The sequence below is a fragment of the Neomonachus schauinslandi genome, chromosome 14, assembly GCF_002201575.2.
Source record: "Neomonachus schauinslandi chromosome 14, ASM220157v2, whole genome shotgun sequence".
Lineage (NCBI taxonomy): Eukaryota > Metazoa > Chordata > Mammalia > Carnivora > Phocidae > Neomonachus > Neomonachus schauinslandi.
In genome coordinates, this window is record NC_058416.1 from 62,099,582 (window position 1) to 62,120,676 (window position 21,095).

At 37.5% G+C, this 21,095-nt stretch overlaps 1 protein-coding gene across 1 annotated transcript in view; it reads left to right on the top strand.

Moving 5' to 3' along the window:
• Positions 1 to 21,095, top strand: part of SPIRE1 (spire type actin nucleation factor 1) — a 203,270-nt gene that overhangs the window by 123,436 nt on the left and 58,739 nt on the right. The window contains 2 exon segments of the mRNA XM_021683011.1: positions 2,047 to 2,124; positions 13,582 to 13,746. Of these exon segments, the coding sequence (XP_021538686.1) occupies positions 2,047 to 2,124; positions 13,582 to 13,746 (243 nt within the window).

The window sequence follows — 21,095 nt, forward strand, 5'->3', positions numbered from 1 at the left end:
TACAGAGAATTCAGAGATACATGTTTTCGGAGGTGCTTTCCCCCGGGGCTGTAAATGCAAGGTTCTGCTATATTTAATTGATTATATTTTAATACAGAAGCATCGTGAGGTAGATACTAATACCTTCCTCTTAAAGGTGGGGAAACATGGGCCCAAAGATGGTAATGTAGCATGACTCAGATAGCAAGTGTCTTATTACATAATCTCAAACAAGAAACCTGACTTCGTTTTAAAATACGGTTTCCAAAATGTTAAAAAATAAATAAATAAACAAATAAATAAATAAAATACGGTTTCCCCTGCTTTCCAAAAGTTCACATTATGCCGCTTCACTTTTACAGAAAACCTACATTATGAAAGACCTACATTAGGATGGTAATGGCTTTTTCCTTAAAAGCAAAATTTCTCTGGATTTCTTTCAGCTAGCAAAACACAGTGTAGGTGCTAGTGTAGGTCTTCAGTTAAAGTGAAGTGGCTTACATGAACTTCCAGAAATCGGAAGATACCTGTAATTATGGAAACACACTCTGAAACAAGTAAAAGTACTCCCCCCCCCCCATAATTTCTTCCTTAGCAAGAGAAGAAGTAATGCATTATTTATACCATTTTCTTCAAATGTTCAGAGTAATTTTATTCTTCATATATTAATACTCCTATACATTATTAAGTACAAAAATAAACAGGTGGTGTTATTCTCATTTTGTGGAAGGTCAGTCTGAGATGGTGAGAAGCCAAAAATAAATGGTTTAGAAATGTTTTCTATTAAGTATTTATTATTTTCATGTAAAATAAACTAGATTTCATACAGTACATTTAAACTCAGTCCACATACATTCAGGAAAATAGGCTCAATGAAAAGTAAAATATACTAGAGTTAATTTATTGTGAGTAGGAATGGTATAATGCAAACTGGTAATTAATAGGTGAATAGATGTTTTACTTATCAAGATTTTCTTAAAATTGCAAATGTTGGATTACTGCAGTTTCATGGGGTATAACATTGTGTGTCAACTATACTCAAATAAAAAAATTAAAAATTAAGCAAAAAAGGGTCCAAACTTGCAGTGCTAAGATGAGTAAGTTCTGGAGACTTAATGTACAGCATGTTGACTGTAGTTAACAATATTGTCTTACGTGCTGGGAGGTTGCTGAAAGTAGATCTGAAAGGTTCTCACCACATACACAATAAGGTAATTATATGAGGTGGTGGAGGTGGTAATTTACCTTATTGCACTAACGGTTTTTACAATATACACATGTATCAAATAATAAAAAGCATTTTATATATTGAAATTTATTCATGAAATTATTTGACAAATATATATGGAGCATGAAAAGTGCCAGTGCTTATATTAGCCCCTGAGAATAGACTTTTGCTTCATGAAACCTAGGGGGAAGGCACAAACAAATGTAAAATTACAATGTCATAAGGGCTACAGAGGAAGGTGAATGGTGCTATACGCCATTGTATAGTAGGAAGATTTGGCTTTGGAAGAGGGGGAAGGAAAGGCTTTCCTGAAGAATGGGTGATTCTGTTGAGCCCAATTATCTGAAGGAAGAGCAGAAGTAGGAATGAAAGAGACCAGATCTGGGGATGAGGAGAGGAGAGCATCCAGGGCAAGACCACATCAGAAATCAGGCAAAAATCAGATAGTGTTTAAATTAAGAGATCTGCAGGGGAGATAAAAAGAAGAGGGCTTAGGTTATAGGGAGGAAGTAATATCTTTGAGATTTAATGGTGGATTGAATATGGAGGTTGAGGGAGAGGGCAGTGTCACTACAGCTTAGGGGTACAAATTAATGTGGTGACAAAGTTAGCCACAAGGCCTAGAAGGAAATTAGGATGAGCAATCTCAGTTCATCCCTCTGTAGTATTGTAGTCTAGCCTACCATTGACTGAAATCTACAGAGAAGTAGATTCTGTACTGTTTCAATAACACTTCTGTATATACTTTGTCTGTAGGTATCTCTTAGAAATTTTAATTTGAGAAGGTGGCTTAATGAAATTTTTATACCTAAATGTTTTCTTTTTATTTTAATTGGTAGAATCTTAAGAAGATTCAAGAAATGGAAAAAAGTGATGAATCTAACACAGACCTGGAAGAGCTGAGAAACGCTGACTGGGTAAGGTAGTTGGACATTCTCTGTTCTGCTTAGTGTTGAAGACATAGTGTAATGTGTTTTTTGGGGTAATTGTTTTGTTTTTTAAAGATTTATTTATTTATTTTGGAGAGAGAAAGAGTGCATGAGTGGGCGGGGAGGGGCAGAGGGACAGAGAGGGGAAGCAGACTCCCCACTCAACAGGAAACCCAACGCAGAGCTTGATCTCAGGACCCTGAGATCATGACTTGAGCCGAAACCAAGAGTCGGACACTTAACCAACTGAGCTACCCAGGTGCCCCATAGTGTAATGTTTTTTAAAATCCCTGTTATTGGGGCACCTGGGTGGCTCAGTTGGTTGAGTGTCTGCCATCAGCTTGGGTCATGATCCCAGGGCCCTGGGATTGAGCCTCTCATCGGGCTCCCTGCTCATTGGGGAGCCTGCTTCTCCCTCTGCCCCTCCCCCTGCTCATGTTCCCTCTATCGCTCACTCTCTTGCTCTCAAATAAATAAATAAAATCTTTTAAAATAAAATAAAATGCTTGTTACTAAGGGCTGTAATACGAATTGATATTGTATGAATTTGAGTTATATAGTCTTATATTTGAGGAAATATCTACTCCCCATTTTACAAAATTAACTGGTTTTATTAAAGCCACCCCCAATGTCTTCTGAGAATTTAGGTGTTTTAAAATGTTGACCTTTCTAATTATATTACTACTTTAGCATACTCATAAGTCAAAACATAAGCTCTGTTTCGGGATAAGGTGTGAAACTATAATGTAGTCCAATGAATAGTTACTGGATTAGTGTTCTGAGGATGCAAAATGAATAATACAGGATCTCTGCCCTCATAAAACAGAAGACAGAATTTTAGCACAGATGATTGCAGTATATTTATGTGACACACTTTGAGTAGTCAGTTTTTCTGGCATGATTCTAGATCCTAGTGAAACCAAGAGTCCCTGCCCTCATATATGACTTAGAGTTGGGTGGGCATGACAGTGTTGAGGACAGGAGAGTCAGTGTCATGAAATTAGACTGAGGTATGTTCAGGTGTCAGTGGGAAGGCACATTTCAGGATTCTGACTTTTCAGGTTAAGGATAAATAATGGTTAAATAATGACATCATTAAATGAGAGACTAGGAATAGAAGCAGATTTGGGGGATATGAACAAGTTGCTTTTGACCATATTAGATTTTAATTGTTTAATTGTTTAATTCTTTTCTAACAGCTTTATTAAAGTATAATCAGCATGCAGTAAGTTGCACATATTTAAAAGGCACAGTTTGATAAGTTTTGACATGTACACACACACATACATACCCATGAAACCATCACCATAATCAAAATACTGAGCCCATCCATCACCCCCCAAGTTTCCTCATACTCCTTTGTAATCCTGCTTCCTGCCTCCTTTCTCCCAGTTTCTAGGCAATCAGTGATCTGCTTTCTCTCACTATAGATTAGTTTGCGTTTTCTAAAATTTTATATGAATGTAATCATATAGTATATACTGTTTTTTGCTTGGTTTCTTCCATTCAGCATAATTCTTTTGAGATTTCATCCATGTTGTTGCCTGTATCAGTAGTTTAATGTTTTTATTACTAGTAGTAGTCCATTCCATTGTATGGATCTACATGTGTTGACGTATGAATGTAAATATTCTTAATTTATTGATGATATCTTTACTGAGATATTTGGAATGAAATTAATCTGGAACATTTAAGAGTAAGGTTAAAAAACAAGTAGGCTGTAATATCTTATAAGTGAGTATTGTCATTTTAGAATAATATTGATTATCAAGTTTCCTTTGTATAGAATACTTTGGTAGTCTTTTTCCAAATGTATTTCATCTTGGCTAAAAAATTTTAAATTTTTTTCTTAGACATGGAAACCAGATAAATAACTCCAAGTGGTCAGAATTTAGCAAACAGTTAATATAAACTTGAACTAAAAATTTAATTTATTGCCTTAAGGCAAGCTCTTTTAAAAACTAGTAGGATCACTGACAAGAGATGCACTAACTGCATAGAGAGTTCCATTTGCCTAGATCACCAGTCTGTGTCTTATAAGACCATTAAAATGAATTATTTAGAAATATTAGAAAGAAATGAGTAAAGAATGAGGAATATAATGAGGGAGAGTTAGGATATTTTTAATGGCAGGATCTAAACATCTCAAGATCTCCCTGGTGGAATATGAGGTAAATAAAATCTCTGGGAATACATACAATGACAGTTGTATATTATTTTATATGCTAACTATGACTTTAATTTCTGAATTAAATTTCTGAAAATTTTTGCCAAATGATAATATATAAAGAACTGGCTATATAAAAGGTCTGTTTGAATCCTTTCATAATTATAGCAAAATCTTCAAATATGAGTAATTATCCTCTAATTTATCTGTTTTGAGAATTCAAAGTTTCACATATGTCAGTTTTTTCTTAAAGCCTGGGGAGGTCAAGAAAAGAGAAAGAATTTTAAAAGATGAGATGAGGGGGCGGAGCAAGATGACGGAGGAGTAGGAGACCTGGATTTCGTCTGGTCTCAGGAATTCAGCTGGATAGGGATCAAACCATTCTGAACACCTACAAACTCAACAGGAGATCAAAGAGAAGAATAGCCACAACTCTCTGAACAGAAAAGCAACCACTTTCTGGAAGGTAGGACGTGCGGAGAAGTGAATCTGAGGCGATATTCGAAATTCGGGAGGATAGACGGCAGGGGAAGGGCTTCCGTCGGCCGCTTCTGGCAAGTGATAGAGCCGCGGAGCATAAAATCAGAACTTTTAGAAGTCGGCTCTGCTGAGGGACGTCACTCCGGTGGCTAAGCGGGGGGTGGAACCCTCGTGGGACAGTGTGGTCTTAGGACCCTCAGGGTCACAGGAAGACCGGGGGTGCCTGAGTGTGGCAGAGCTCCCAGGTATCGGAGCGGGGAAGCCGGCTGCAGAGACGGAGCCGAGGTGCGGGCTCTCAGCTCAGGGGTTGCCAACAAGCGGCAGATCCGGGGAGACTCACCTTTTTCTCCCCGGGAGGAGAGGTGCGGGAGTGCACTGCAGGGATCTGCTGGGTTTGGAGACTCCACGCAGTGTCGGGTGCCAGAGATAGAAACGCTCGGTCACAGGCCGGGTGAGCACTGAGTGCGGCCGGAGACGGGAGCAACTGACTGCTTTTCTCTGGGGGCGCACTGAGGAGCGGTGCCCCGAGTTCTCGGCTCCTCCTGGGGCAGAGATTGGGAAGTCACCATTGTCACTCTCGGCCTCCAAAGCCATAGGGAAAGCTTGCAGGGAACAAAAACTCCCGAGAGCAATCCCGAGCAGATTACTTAGCCCAGACTGGCAAGGGCGGGGCAATTCCGCCTCTGGCAAAGACATTTGGGAACCACGGCAACGGGCCCCTCCCCCAGAAGATCAGCGAGAACAGCCAGCCAAGACCAAGTTTACCGATCAATGAGAACGGCAGAACTCCAGCGCTAGGGGAACAACGCACATAGAATCCATGGCTTTTTTACCATGATTCTTTAGTCTTTCAAAGTTAATTTTTTTTAACTTTTTTTTTTTGAATTTTTCTTTTTCCCTTTTTCAACCAACATCTTATCAATCTCTTTTTTAAAAAACATTTTTATTTTTCATTTTTAGAGTCATATTCTATCCCTTCATAGTAGTTACCCATATTTTTGGCATATATATATATATAAGTTGTTCTCTCTTTAAAATTTTGAGATAGTTTCTTCTAACAGATCAAAATATACTCTAAATCTCTAGTGTATGGTTTTTTTCTACTCTCCTGCCTGATCACATTCTCTCCCTTTTTCTTTTTCTTTTCTTTTCTTTTTTTTTTAAATCCTCTTCTTTTTTCAAACAACGTCTTATCAATTCCTTTTATAAAATTTTTTATAATTTTCATCTTTACAGTCATATTCCATCCCTTCATCATATAAACCCTTATTTTTGTACATATATAAGTTTTTCCTTTCTTTAAAATTTTGGGAGGCACTTTCTTCTAACAGACCAAAATACACCCAAAATCTGGTGTGTGGCACTGATCTATGTACCAGCCTGATCATATTTGATCATATTCTGTTTTTTTTTTGTTTTGTTCTGTTTTTGTTTGTTTCTATCTTTATCTTTTTCTTTTTTCTCTCTTTCCCTTTCTTTTCCCCTGGCGTCAGGTCTTTTCTGATTTGTTTAGAGTATATTTTCTGGGGACATTGTTACCCTGTTAGCATTTGTTCTCTCATTAATCTGTTCTCCTCTGGACAAAATGACAAGGTGGAAAAAATCACCTCAACAAAAAGAACAAGAGGTAGTACCGACTGCCAGGGACCTACTCAATACAGACATTAGTACGATGTCGGATCTAGAGTTCAGAATCATCACTTTAAAGATACTAGCTGGGCTTCAAAAAAGCATGGAAGTTATTAGAGAAACCCTTTCTGGAGAAATAAAAGAACTAAAATCTAACCAAGTCAAAATCAAAAAGGCTATTAATGAGGTGCATTCAAAAATGGAGGATCTAACTGCTAGGATAAATGAGGCAGAAGAGAGAAATAGTGATATAGAAGACCAAATGATGGAGAATAAAGAAGCTGAGAAAAAGAGAGATAAACAACTACTGGATCATGTGGACAGAATTCGAGAGATAAGTGATACCATAATGAAACAATATTAGAATAATTGGGATCTCAGAAGAAGAAGAAAGAGAGAGAGGGGCAGAAGGTATATTGGAGCAAATTACAGCAGAGAACTTCCCTAATTTGGGGAAGAAAACAAGCATCAAAACTCAGGAGGGACAGAGAACCCCTCTCAAAATCAATAAAAATAGGTCAACACCCCGACATCTGATAGTAAAACTTACGAGTCTCAGAGACAAAGAGAAAATGCTGAAAGCAGCTCGGGAGAAGAGATATGTAACCTACAATGGTAGAAACATTAGATTGGCAGCAGACCTATCCACAGAGACCTGGCAGGCCAGAAAGGACTGGCAGGATATATTGAGAGCACTAAATGAGAAAAATATGCAGCCAAGAATACTATATCCAGCTAGGCTGTCATTGAAAATAGAAGGAGAGATAAAAAGCTTCCAGGACTAACAAAAACAAGGAATTTGCAAACACAAAACCAGCCCTACAAGAAATATTGAAAGGGGTCCTCTAAGGAGAGAGAGAGCCTAAAAGCAACAGACCAGAAAGGAACACAGACAATATACAATAACAGTCACCTGACAGGCAATACAATGGCACTAAATTCCTATCTTTCAATAGTTACCCTGAATGTAAATGGGCTAAATGCCCCAATCAAAAGACACAGGCTATCAGATTGGATTAAAAAACAAGACCCATCGATATGCTGTCTGCAAGAGACTCATTTTAGACCCAAAGACACCCCCAGATTGAAAGTGAGGGGGTGGAAAACCATTTACCATGCTAATGGACACCAAAAGAAGCTGGGGTGGCAATCCTTATATCAGACAAATCAGATTTTAAAGCAAAGACTGTAATAAGAGATGAGGAAGGACACTATACCCTACTTAAAGGATCTATCCAACAAGAAGATCTAACAATTGTAAATATCTATGCCCCTAACATGGGAGCAGCCAATTATATAAGGCAATTAATAACAAAAGCAAAGAAACACATTGACAACAATACAATAATAGTGGGGGACTTTAACACCCCCCTCACTGAAATGGACAGATCATCTAAGCAAAAGATCAACAAGGAAATAAAGACTTTAAATGACACACAGGACCAGATGGACTTCACAGATATATTCAGAACCTTCCATCCCAAAGCAACAGAATTCACATTCTTCTCTAGTGCCCATGGAACATTCTCCAGAATCGATCACATCCTAGGTCATAAATCAGGTCTCAACCGGTACCAAAAGATTGGGATCATTCCCTGCCTATTTTCAGACCACAGTGCTTTGAAACTAGAACTCAATCACAAGAGGAAAGTCAGAAAGAACTCAAATACATGGAGGCTGAAGAGCATCCTACTAAAGAATGAATGGGTCAACCAGGAAATTAAAGAAGAATTAAAAAATTCATGGAAACCAATGAAAATGAAAACACAACTATTCAAAATCTTTGGGATGCAGCAAAGGCAGTCCTAAGAGGAAAGTATATAGCAATACAAGCCTTTCTCAAGAAACAAGAAAGGTCTCAAGTACACAACCTAACCCTACACCTAAAGGAGCTGGAGAAAGAACAGCAAATAAAGCCTAAACCCAGCAGGAGAAGAGAAATCATAAAGATCAGAGCAGAAATCAAGAAATGGAAACTAAAAGAACAGTAGAACAGATCAACGAAACTAGGAGCTGGTTCTTTGAAAGAATTAACAAGATTGATAAACCCCTGGCCAGACTTATCAAAAAGAAAAGAGAAATGACCCAAATCAACAAAATCATGAATGAAAGAGGAGAGATCACAACCAACAGCAAAGAAATACAAACAGTTATAAGAACATATTATGAGCAACTCTATGCCAGCAAATTAGATAATCTGGAAGAAATGGATGCATTCCTAGAGATGGATCAACTACCAAAACTGAACCAGGAAGAAATAGAAAACCTGAACAGACCTATAACCACTAAGGAAATTGAAGCAGTCATCAAAAATCTCCCATGAAACAAAAGCCCAGGGCCAGATGGCTTCCCAGGGGAATTCTACCAAACATTTAAAGAAGAATTAATACCTATTCTTCTGAAACTGTTCCAAAAAACAGAAATGGAAGGAGAACCTCCAAACTCGTTTTATGAGGCCACCATTACCTTGATCCCCAAACCAGACAAAGACCCCATCAAAAAGGAGAATTACAGACCAATATCCTTGATGAACATGGATGCAAAAATTCTCACCAAAATACTAGCCAATAGGATCCAACAGTACATTAAAAGGATTATTCACCACGACCAAGTGGGATTTATCCCTGGGCTGCAAGGTTGGTTCAACATCCGCAAATCAATCAGTGTGATACAATACATTAATAAAAGAAAGAACAAGAATCATATGATCCTCTCAATAGATGCAGAAAAAGCATTTGACAAAGTACAGCATCCTTTCTTGATCAAAACTCTTCAGAGTATAGGGATCGAGGGTACATACCTCAATATCATAAAAGCCATCTATGAAAAACACACAGTGAATATCATTCTCAATGGGGAAGAACTGAGAGCTTTCCCCCTAAGGTCAGGAACACAGCAGGGATGTCCACTATCACCACTGCTATTCAACATAGTATTAGAAGTCCTAGCCACAGCAATCAGACAACAAAAAGAAATAAAAGGCATCCGAATCAGCAAAGAAGAAGTCAAACTCTCACTCTTTGCAGATGATATGATACTTTATGTGGAAAACCCAAAAGACTCCATCCCAAAACCGCTAGAACTCATACAGGAATTCAGTAAAGTGGCAGGATATAAAATCAATGCACAGAAATCAGTGGCATTCCTATACACCAACAACAAGACAGAAGAAAGAGAAATTAAGGAGTTGATCCCATTTACAATTGCACCCAAAACCATAAGATACCTAGGACTAAATCTAACCAAAGAGGCAAAGGATCTGTACTCAGAAAACTACAAAATACTCATGAAAGAAATTGAGGAAGACACAAAGAAATGGAAAAACGTTCCATGCTCATAGATTGGAAGAGCAAATATTGTGAAGATGTCAATGCTACCTAGAGCAATCTACACATTCAATGCAATCCCCATCAAAATACCATCCACCTTTTTTAAAGAAATGGAGCAAATAATCCTAAAATTTGTATGGAACCAGAAAAGACCCCGAATAGCCAGAGGAATTTTGAAAAAAAAAAAAAAACAAAGCTGGTGGCATCACAGTTCCATACTTCAAGCTCTATTACAAGCTGTCATCATCAAGACAGTATGGTACTGGCACAAAAACAGACACATAGATCAATGGAACAGAATAGAGAGCCCAGAAATGGACCCTCAACTCTATGGTCAACTAATCATCGACAAAGCAGGAAAGAATGTCCAATGGAAAAAAGCCAGTCTCTTCAACAAATGGTGTTGGGAAAATTGGACAGCCACATGCAGAAGAATGAAACTGGACCATTTCCTTACACCACACACAAAAATAGACTCAAAATGGTTGAAAGACCTAAATGTGAGACAGGAGTCCATCAAAATCCTAAAGGAGAACACAGGCAGCAACCTCTTTGACCTCAGCTGCAGCAACTTCTTCCTAGAAACATGGCCAAAGGCAAGGGAAGCAAGGGCAAAAATGAACTATTGGGCCTTCATCAAGATAAAAAACTTGTGCACAGCAAAAGAAACAGTCAACAAAACCAAAAGACAACTGACAGAATGGGAGAAGGTATTTGCAAATGACATATCAGATAAAGGGCTAGTATCCAAAATCTATAAAGAACTTATCAAACTCAACACCCAAAGAACAAAGAATCCAATCAAGAAATGGGCAGAAGACATGAACAGACATTTTTCCAAAGAAGACATCCAAATGGCCAACAGACACATGAAAAAGTGCTCAACATCGCTCGGCATCAGGGAAATCCAAATCAAAACCTCAATGAGATACCACCTCACACCAGTCAGAATGGCTAAAATTAACAAGTCAGGAAACGACAGATGTTGGCGGGGATGCGGAGAAAGGGGAACCCTCCTACACTGTTGGTGGGAATGCAAGCTGGTGCAGCCACTCTGGAAAACAGTATGGAGGTTCCTCAAAAAGTTGAAAATAGAGCTACTGTACGATCCAGCAATTGCACTACTGGATATTTACCCCAAAGATACAAATGTAGGGATCTGAAGGGGTACATGCACCCTATGTTTATAGCAGCAATGTCCACAATAGCCAAACTGTGGAAAGAGCCAAGATGTCCGGGCGCCTGGGTGGCTCAGTTGGTTAAGCGACTGCCTTCGGCTCAGTTCGTGATCCTGGAGTCCCGGGATGGAGTCCCACATCGGGCTCCCTGCTTGGCGGGGGGTCTGCTTCTCCCTCTGACCCTCTTCCCTCTCGTGCTGTCTCTTTTTCTCTCTCTCTCAAATAAATAAATAAAATCTTAAAAAAAAAAAAGAATTCTTTATTAAAAAAAAAAAAAGAGCCAAGATGTCCATCGAAAGATGAATGGATAAAGAAGATGTGGTGTATATATATACAACGGAAAATTATGCAGCCATCAAAAGGAATGAGATCTTGCCATTTGCAACAACGTGGATGGAACTGGAGGGTATTATGCTGAGTGAAATAAGTCAATCAGAGAAAGACATGTATCATATGACCTCACTGATATGAGGAATTCTTTTTTTTTTTTTTTTTTTTAAAGATTTTATTTATTTATTTGAGAGAGAGAGAATGAGAGAGAGCAAGCACATGAGAGGGGGGAGGGTCAGAGGGAGAAGCAGACTCCCTGCCGAGCAGGGAGCCCGATGCGGGACTCGATCCAGGGACTCCCGGATCATGACCTGAGCCGAAGGCAGTCGCCCAACCAACTGAGCCACCCAGGCGCCCCTGAGGAATTCTTAATCTCAGGAAACAAACTGAGGTTTGCTGGAGTGGGGGGTGGGGTGGGAGGGATGGGGTGACTGGGTGATAGACACTGGGGAGGGTATGTGCTCTGGTAAGCACTGTGAATTGTGCAAGACTGTTGAATTTCAGATCTGTACCTCTGAAACAAATAATGCAATATATGTTAAGAAAAAAAAAAAGAAGATAGCAGGAGGGGAAGAATGAAGGGGGGGAAATCAGAGGGGGAGAGGGACCATGAGAGACGATGGACTCTGAAAAACAAACTGAGCGTTCTAGAGGGGAGGGTGGTGGGAGGATGGGTTAGCCTGGTGATGGGTATTAGAGGGCACATTCTGCATGGAGCACTGGGTGTTATGCACAATGAATCGTGGAACACTACATCTAAAACTAATGATGTAACGTATGGTGATTAACATAACAATAAAAAAATTTTAAAAAATAAAAGATGAGATGATATTTGAACTGGATCTTAAAGGAATGAGTATAAGAGAATTTGGGACAAGAGCATTCTCAAAAGAAAAATCTAAATATTTTAGGAATATTGTATTAGAGTAATTTTAATGGCAGAATCTAAAAATCTGTTTAAAATAGGAATATTTTAGAAGGTATTCTAATGGATATACCATAGTAGTAAGTGTGTCAAATCCTTTCTTATTCAAGAAATGGCATACATGTTTTTAAAATTATAAATTGTTTTTGAAGACGTTTTTGAGAAATTTAATCCAGAGTTATCTTATGTAGATAATTCTTAGGAAATACATCACTTTTTTTTTAAGTTTTTTTTATTTAAGTAATCTCTACACCCAACATGGGGCTTAAACTCACAACCCTGAAATCAAGAGTCCCATGCTCTTCCGACTGAACTATCCAGACACCCTTATCACTTGGTTTTTAATAAATATATTTAAGTAGCTATTTGAGTCGTTATTAATTCAACAAACTACAGTGTTTCAGTTAAATATCATAATGATTTACTTTTCACAGAAGTAGAGACTACACCTTAGCTTTTAGGCAGAAAAATAAAAGGATTAATGTATAATAATAGTAATAATAATAATATACATATTTGATGTGTCTTATATTATTATAAGAACTTCATATATATCTCATTTTCTTGAAGGGCCAACAAGGCAACTCACCATTATTTGTTAAGAAAATGGATATTAAGTAATTTGTGCAAAGATCGTGATAACATAAAAATGATCACTTTTGAGCATTTTCCATGTATAGAACACTGTATACCAGTTCTGGCCATCTCAGCAAGTTATGAAGTACCATTTTCTTTTATTGATGAGGAGTCCAGGGTTCAGAAAGGTCAAGCAATTGCTTCATGTCAGGTAGCTAATAGGTGGTTATATCAATTAGCTGTGGTCACAGTAATGCTGAATAACCAACCACTACAGAATCATAGTCGCATAAAGCAGTACATTTATTTAGCTTATGAGTGTACAGATCAGTTGTGGTAGCTCCACTCTATGTCTGTCTCATCCTTCTCCTGGGCAGCCTGCCAGTCCAGGCATGAGGTTCTCATGGCAATAATAGAAGCACCAGAGACAAGCCCATTGTGCGTTTGCTTTTGCAGCCTTTGGTCACATCATTTCAACTACTGTTTCAGTGGCCAAGCAAATCACATAGCCAAATCCAGTATTAAGGTGTGGGACATACATTCCTCTTCAGTGAGCAAAATCACGTAATAGGACCGAGCCCATTAATGCAGCCTTCCACGGTGGGTGAGTTAAGGTTTACACTCAGGTGACTCAGCACTTAGAGCTTATGATTCTTGACTGGCTTTCTATCCACATTTTAATATCCTTAAACCTAATTTTAAAAAGTGATTTTGTTTGGTTTACTCAGTGTTTTGCAAACCAAGCTTTTCATTTTTTCTCTGTGACTGGAGCTATTTAGAGGAAACTAGTAAATTTATTCATGGACATCTCTCCACCCTTGGTTCTTTTAGGCTCGATTCTGGGTTCAGGTGATGAGGGATTTGCGGAATGGAGTAAAACTTAAGAAGGTCCAAGAGCGGCAGTACAACCCTTTGCCCATTGAATATCAGCTCACGCCTTATGAGATGCTAATGGATGATATTCGATCCAAAAGATACACTTTGCGAAAAGTAATGGTAAGTAACAAAGAAAACTATTAACAGATTGAAGTGGTTATTCTTCAGTAATCTTATTTGTTGAAAATGTTCTTCTCAATATTACATTTCCAAAATCATTTCTTCCTGTAGAAGTAACACACTGTCATTACAGAAAATTTGAAAAATACAGTAAGCTCAAAGAAGCAAAGTGACAAATGGGTAATTTCACAACCCAGAGAGATATTTTGTTAACATGCTGGTGTATAACTTTCAGTCTTTTTTTAAGATTTATTTATTTATTTTAGGGAAAGAGAGAGCAGGAGAGCAGGGGGAGGGGCAGAGGGAGAGAGACTCTCAAGCAGACTCCCCGCTAAGCACAGAGCCTGACATGGGCTCAGTGTCATGACCCTATAATCGTGATCTGAGCAAAAATCAAGAGTTGGATGCTTAACCAACTGAGCTACCGAGGCACCCCCAATCTTTTTTCTATACATTTTATTTGGACAAAATGGATTAATATTGAACACTTTGTTTTGTAACCAGTTATTTTCACTTAACATAGTATATGAACATTTTTCCGTGTCATTATGTGTTCAAAATCATTTCTAAATGACTACCTCTTTTATCGCTTTGTGGCTATACCAGAGTTTATTAAACCATCAACTTGTATCAAGTTGTAAGCAGCCTATTTTGTGTATCCTTTCATTTAAATCTTCTTGAATATCAACAGTGAAATCTTTGAGTTAGGTTCTTAGAAGTGGAATCCTAACAGCACTATGTCTGAAATACATCCTGAATGTGACTACTTCTCACCGCCACCACTTCAGATGCTCTGCATTCCAAGCCACCATCTCTTGCTCACACTATTACAGTGGCCTCTAAGTGACCTTCCTGCTTTCACTCTTGCCCCTTTTAGTCAATTTTCCCCCAAAATAGCCAGAGTAAATCTCTTAAGGTAAAAATGTGATGGTGTCATTGCCCTGCTCAGAACCTTCCACTGTTCTCCATCACACTTGGAACAAACTCCACATCCCTACCTTGGCCTGCAAAGCCCCACAGAGTCTGATACAGGTTACCTTTGAGAATTCACCTCCTACAACCCTTCCTGGTTATTTCCCCTCCTTAGCCATGCTGGTGTCTGTTGCTGTCACATGCTCCTGCAACTGAGCCTTCGCTCTCCCTTTTCCTGGAACTCTCTTTTCCCACACATCTACATAACTTGCTTTATCACTTGTCAGGTCTCTGCTCATGTGTCGCTTCATAGAGCCTTCTCCTCTTCTCTACCCACATGTTTCAGTAGTTCACATTGCCATGTATTTTCAGATTCGCTCTCTATCTTACCATTATAGGGACTTAGTTCTTTCACTGTTATATCCCCTGTGACTAGCCCATGTGCCTGACACACAGCCAGTTGCTGAATACTGTGCCCAACAAATAGTTGTGGGATGAATTAATGAATTATATCCACATTTTTAAAGAAAATTTAATTAGTTATTTTCTGTGGAAGATTCTTACGAAACACATGGCTTAGTTTTAAAGTAGATTTAAGTAGGGCACCTGGTTGGCTCAGTCTGAAGAGCATATGACTCTTGATCTTGGGGTCAGGGGTTTGAGCCCCAATTGGGTATAGAGATTACTTAAATAAATAAACTTAAAAAATAAATAGATTGAAATAGCTCTTTGTTAATTTTAATAAGCTGCAATATTGTAGCTCTAAGTATCATGTTGATTTACTTCTTAGTAAATCTGATTTCCTTTACAAATGAGGAAACTGAAGTTTAGAGGTGCTGCATAACTTCCCAAGTGTTCATTTTCATTCCGTCTGACCTCAGAATCTGTGCTGTGTGCTACACACATGTGGCCAAATTGCCCTTTAGTTATATTGTGATGATTACTATTTACAACATAATAGTTTTTTCCATTTCTTCCTATCCTTGACCAAAGTGGGTGTCTTTTGGGATTGACAAATTTGACTGGGAGAAAATTCTCTTTCGTTTTTAAAATCTATATTTCTTTGATTACAAGTGCATTTAAGCATTTAAAAACATATACCATTTTTTTTTGTATTTCTTAATTTTATTTAACAAATTTTTTTAAAGATTTTGTCAGAGAGAGAGCGCACACACAAGAAGGGGGAAGGAGCAGAGGGAGAAGGAGAAGCTGACTCCCTACTGAGCAGGGAGCCTGATGCGGGGCTCCATCCTGGGACGCTGAGATCAGGACCTGAGCCGAAGGCAGATGCTTAACCAACTGAGCCACCCAGGCGCCCCTAATTTAACAAATATTTATTGAGCACTTCTTGTGTGCCAGGCACTATTCTAGACTCTGGAAAAGGACATAATACAGTCCTTATTCCCAGGAAATTCACAGTATGGTGGGAGACACTGGTAATTAGGCAAGCATTAACAACGGTGTGCTAAGCTAAGTGTAAGAGCCTATATGCCAAAAAACAATGTTCAAAGTCCGAGGAATAATGGGATTTGACACAAGAAAAAAACAGATTCTCCATAATGGGAGCCCTTTGCACTCTATAATTCCTATGAAGAATGAATGTAGATGGTTTCTTTTTTAAATGTCTTCACAGTATTTCCTAGTGCACTGTTAATTATTTACCCAAGACTCTGTTGATAGACATTTAGATTGTTTCCAGTTTTCATTTTTTTAATTAGTATGATGAATATCCTCAAACCAACACCTCATCTAATTATCTCCTTGGTTTGAATTTCTGTTGGTGAGATGGTTAGATCAAGGATTATGTACATTTTAAATTTTAATACATGTTGCCAAACTTTTCTCCAGAAGGACTGTATCAATTTGCACTTTTACCAACAATGCAAGATAATTTCTGTTGCCAATACTTGGCAATGCTGTCTTTTAAAAAATGCCTACTTATCTGAACTTTATCCTGAGTGGGAACACTTAACAGTAATCACAGATGATTTTCCTCCTTATCCTAAAGGAATTATTCAGAAATTCGTATTATTGATTAAAATAAGTAAATGTTGCTTCTGCTTAATAAATTATTAACACTTCTAACTGAAGTCTTTTACCTGTCACCCACAATAGAGCTAAATCATTTTATTTTTCATCAGAAAAAATAATTATGCTAAATAGTAGTTAAATTTGTCTGATACTAAGAATTACATGGGATAGGAGCACCTGGGTGGCTCAGTCCATTGGGCATCTGCCTTCAGCTCAGGTCATGATCCCAGGGTCCTGGGATCAAGCCCCACCTTGGGCTCCCTGCTCAACCAGGAGTTGGCTTCTCCCTCTCCCTCTGCCCTTCCCCCCACTCGTTCTCTCTCTCTCTCTCTAATATATAAATAAAATCTTTTAAAAAATTAATTACATGAGATGGATTTCTCTTGTAGATGCTGATCTAACAGGTCTCAGCTGGGTTGTAATATGTTGTAAAACATATAATATTGGGTGAGACTTAAGATCATGTATTTGGGAAATAATGGTATGTGATTATACATAGACATAATGACAAAGAACTGTGCATCCAAGTTGGAAGGTATTTACAAGCATAAATAATTATTCTTCTGTAGTAAATGAAAGGTTTTTAAAGAGTCTGGTTTTTCTTTCTCCCATTCATTCATTTTAAGGTAAAATTCACATTAAATTACCTATTTTAAAGTGTCCATACAGTTCAGTGGCATTTAGTATATCCACAGTGTTGTGCAACCTCCACCTCTGTCTAGTTCCAAAATAATTTCATCACCCCCAAAGGAAACCCTGTAGCCATGAAACAATCACTCCTAATCTTCCCTCCCGAGCCCCTGGCAACTACTTTTCTACTTTCTGTCTCAGTGGATCTACCTATTCTGGATATTTTATATAAATGGAATCATACAATATGTAATGTTTTGTGTCTGGCTTCTTTCATTTAGCATAATGTTTTCTAGGTTCATCCATATTGTAGCATGTAGGAGTACTTTATTCTTTCTTATGGTGGAATAACATTCTGTTAATATGCATATACCATGTTTTATTATCCATTCATCACATGATGGATATTTGGTTTCTTTCCATCTTTTCACTATTGTGAATAGTGCTGCTATGAACAATCATGTACAAGTTTTTGTTTGAAAACTTGTTTTCGATTCTTTTGGGTATATTCCTAAGAGTGGAATGGCTGGATCATATAATAATTCTGTGTTTAACTTACTGTGAGATCACCAAACTGCTTTCCACACCACTTGCACCACTTTATGTTCCCACCAGCAGTGTATGAGAGTTTCAGTTTCTCCATATTCTTGCCAACACTTTTTACTGTCCATTTTAGTTTTTAATTATACCTACCATAGTAAGTATGAGGTAAAATCTCATTGTGGTTTTGATTTGCATTTCCATAATGACTAATGATGTTATATGTGTTTTCATGTGCTTGTGGGCTATTTGTATGTCTTTGGAGAAAAGTCAGTTCAGATCCTGTGCCTATTTTTTAGTTGTGTTGTTTGTCTTTGTATGGTTGAGTTATAAAAATTCTTTATATACTATGGGTATATTTTTTTGCAAATATTTTCTCCCATTCTGTAGGTTGTCTTTTCACTCTCTTAACAGTGTGCTTTGAAGCATAAAGGTTTTAATTTTACCAGTGTCCAATTTATTCTTTCTCTCCCATTGCTCAGGCTTTCAGTGTCATATCTAAAAATACATTACCAAATCTAAGGTTATAGAGATTAACCCCTAAGTTTTCTTCTAAGACTTCTATACATTTAGCTCTTTGATCTGTTTTAAGTTCATTTTTGTATATGGTGTGAGGTAAAGATCAAACATAATTCTTTTGCATTTTTTTAAAGATTTTATTTATTTATTCATAAGAGAGAGAGAGGTAGAGGGAGAAGCAGGCTCCCCACTAAGCAGGGAGCCCGATGTGGGACTTGATCCCAGGACCCTGGGATCATGACCTGAGCCGAAGGCAGAAGCTTAACCGGTTAAATCTGAGCCACCCAGGCGCCCAATTCTTTTGCATTTTGATACCCGTTTGTCCCAGCATCATTTATTTATTTGCTGAAGAAACTATTTTTACCCCCATTTAATGGTCTTGGCTCTATTGTGATAAATCAGTTGAATGCATGAGTTTATTTCTCAACTCTGAATTCTATTTCATTGATCTGTTATGATTATCCTATGCCCATCCCACATTGTGGGGTGATTATAATGTAATACATATATTATAGTTAATTATTGTAGCTTTGTGATAAGCTTTAAAATCTAAAAGTGAGTCCACCAACTTTGTTTTTCTTTTTCAAGATTGTTTTGGTAATTCAGGGTTCCTTGAGATTCCATGTGAATTTTAGAGTAGGTTTTTCGATTTCTGCAAAAAATACCATTAAGAATTTGATAGAGATTGTATTGAATCTCTAGATCACTTTAGGTTATATTGTCATCTTAACAATATTAAGTCTTCCAATCCATAAACATAGAATGTCTTTCCATTCATTTATATCTTCTTTTATTTCTTTCAGCAGTGTTTTATGGTTTTCAGTATACAAGTCTTACACTTCATTGGTTAAATTTGTTCTTAAGTATTTTATTCTTTTTGATGTTACTAGGAATGGGGTTGTTTTCTTTGTTTTTTTCTGGACCATTCATTTCTAATGTATATACATTATACATAGATATACATACTATATATACATATATGTACACATACAACTGATTTGTGTACGTTGCTCCTATATCCTGCAACTTTGCTGAGTTTATTAGCACTAATAGTTTTCTTGACGGATTCTTTAGGATATTTTTTTATATATATGATCATGTCATCTGTGAAGAGAGATACTTTTACTTCTTCCTTTCCAATCTGGGTGCCTTTGTTTTGTTTTGTTTTTTTTCCAATCAGGTGCCTTTTAATTATCCTGTCTAGAAATGTCAGTGTTGAATGGAAAAAGCAGGCATCCATGTCTTCTTTCTGATGTTAGGGGGAAAGCATTCAGTTTTTCATCATTGAGTAGCTATGGATTTTCACAAATGACTTATCATGCTGAGGAAGTTTCCTTCCATTCCAACTTTGTTGAGTGTTTTTATCATGGAAGGGTGTGAGAATTTTGTCAAATCCTTTTTCTGCATCAATTAAGACAATCGTGTGGGTTCTTTTGTTTCATTCCATTAATGTGGTATATTACCATTAATGTGGTGTATATTTCCCTCCTTGCATTTATGGGATAAATCCCACTTGATCATGATGTATAATCCTTTTTAATATACTGCTAAAGTCAGCTTACTAGGAGTTAGGAGTTTAGCATCCATATTCAGAACTGATTTAATCCATAGTATTATAATGTCCATGTCTAGCTTGATATGAGGGTAATGTTGGCCTCATAGAATAAATTAGGAAGTGTTATCTCCTTTTCTAATTTTTGGAATAATTTGGGAAGGATTGAGATTAATTCTTTTTTGGGTGATGGGCATTAAGGAGGGCACGTGATGTGATGGGCACTGGGTGTTACATGCAACTAATGAATCACTGAACACTACATCAAAAACTAATGATGTACTATATGTTGGCTAATTGAATTTAAATAAATAAAATAAAATAAAAGTTTGAGTAGAATTTACCAGTGAAGTGTTCTTGTGTTGGGCTCTTCTTTTTTGGGAGATTTTTGATTGCTGACTCAATTTTTTTTACCTATTACAAGTCTGTTCAAATTTCCTTTCTCTCTTCTTTTTTTTTTTTTTTTTGAGAGAGAGAGTGTGTGAGCAGGGGCGAGGGGCAAAGGGAGAGAGAGAGAGAGAGAGAATCTTAAGCACAACACATGGCACTGACTGTCTCATGATCCTGAGATTATGAACTGAGCCTAAATCAAGAGTCAGACACTTAACCAACTGAGCTACCCAGGTGCCCCTCCTTTCTCTTTCTCTCTACTTCCTCACTTTCTCCCTCCATCACTTTCTTCCTTCCTTCCTTTTTAATCAGTTTTGTAGTTTATGTCTTTCTAGGCATTTGTTCCTCTCACCTAGATTATTTTATTTGTTAATGTACAATGATCATAGTATTCTCTTATAATGCTTTGTATTTCTGTAAGGCCTGTATTAATGTCTCTACTTTGATTTCACTTACGATATTTGTATTTTGAATCCTCTCTTTTTCTTGGTCAGTCTGTCAATTTTGTTGATCTTTTCAGTGAAACAACTTTTGGCTTTGTTATTTTCATCTATTTTTCTATTCTTTATTTCTTCTCTAATCTTTATCATTTCCTTCCTCGTGCAAGTGATGGGTTTAGCTTGTTTTTTCTTTTTACACCCTTAAGATATAGAGTCAGGTTATTGATTTGAGATCTTCTTTCTTTTTTTCAAGATTTTATTTATTTATTTGATAGACAGCGAGAGAGGGAGCACAAGCAGGGGGAGTGGCAGAGGGAGAGGGAGAAGCAGGCTTC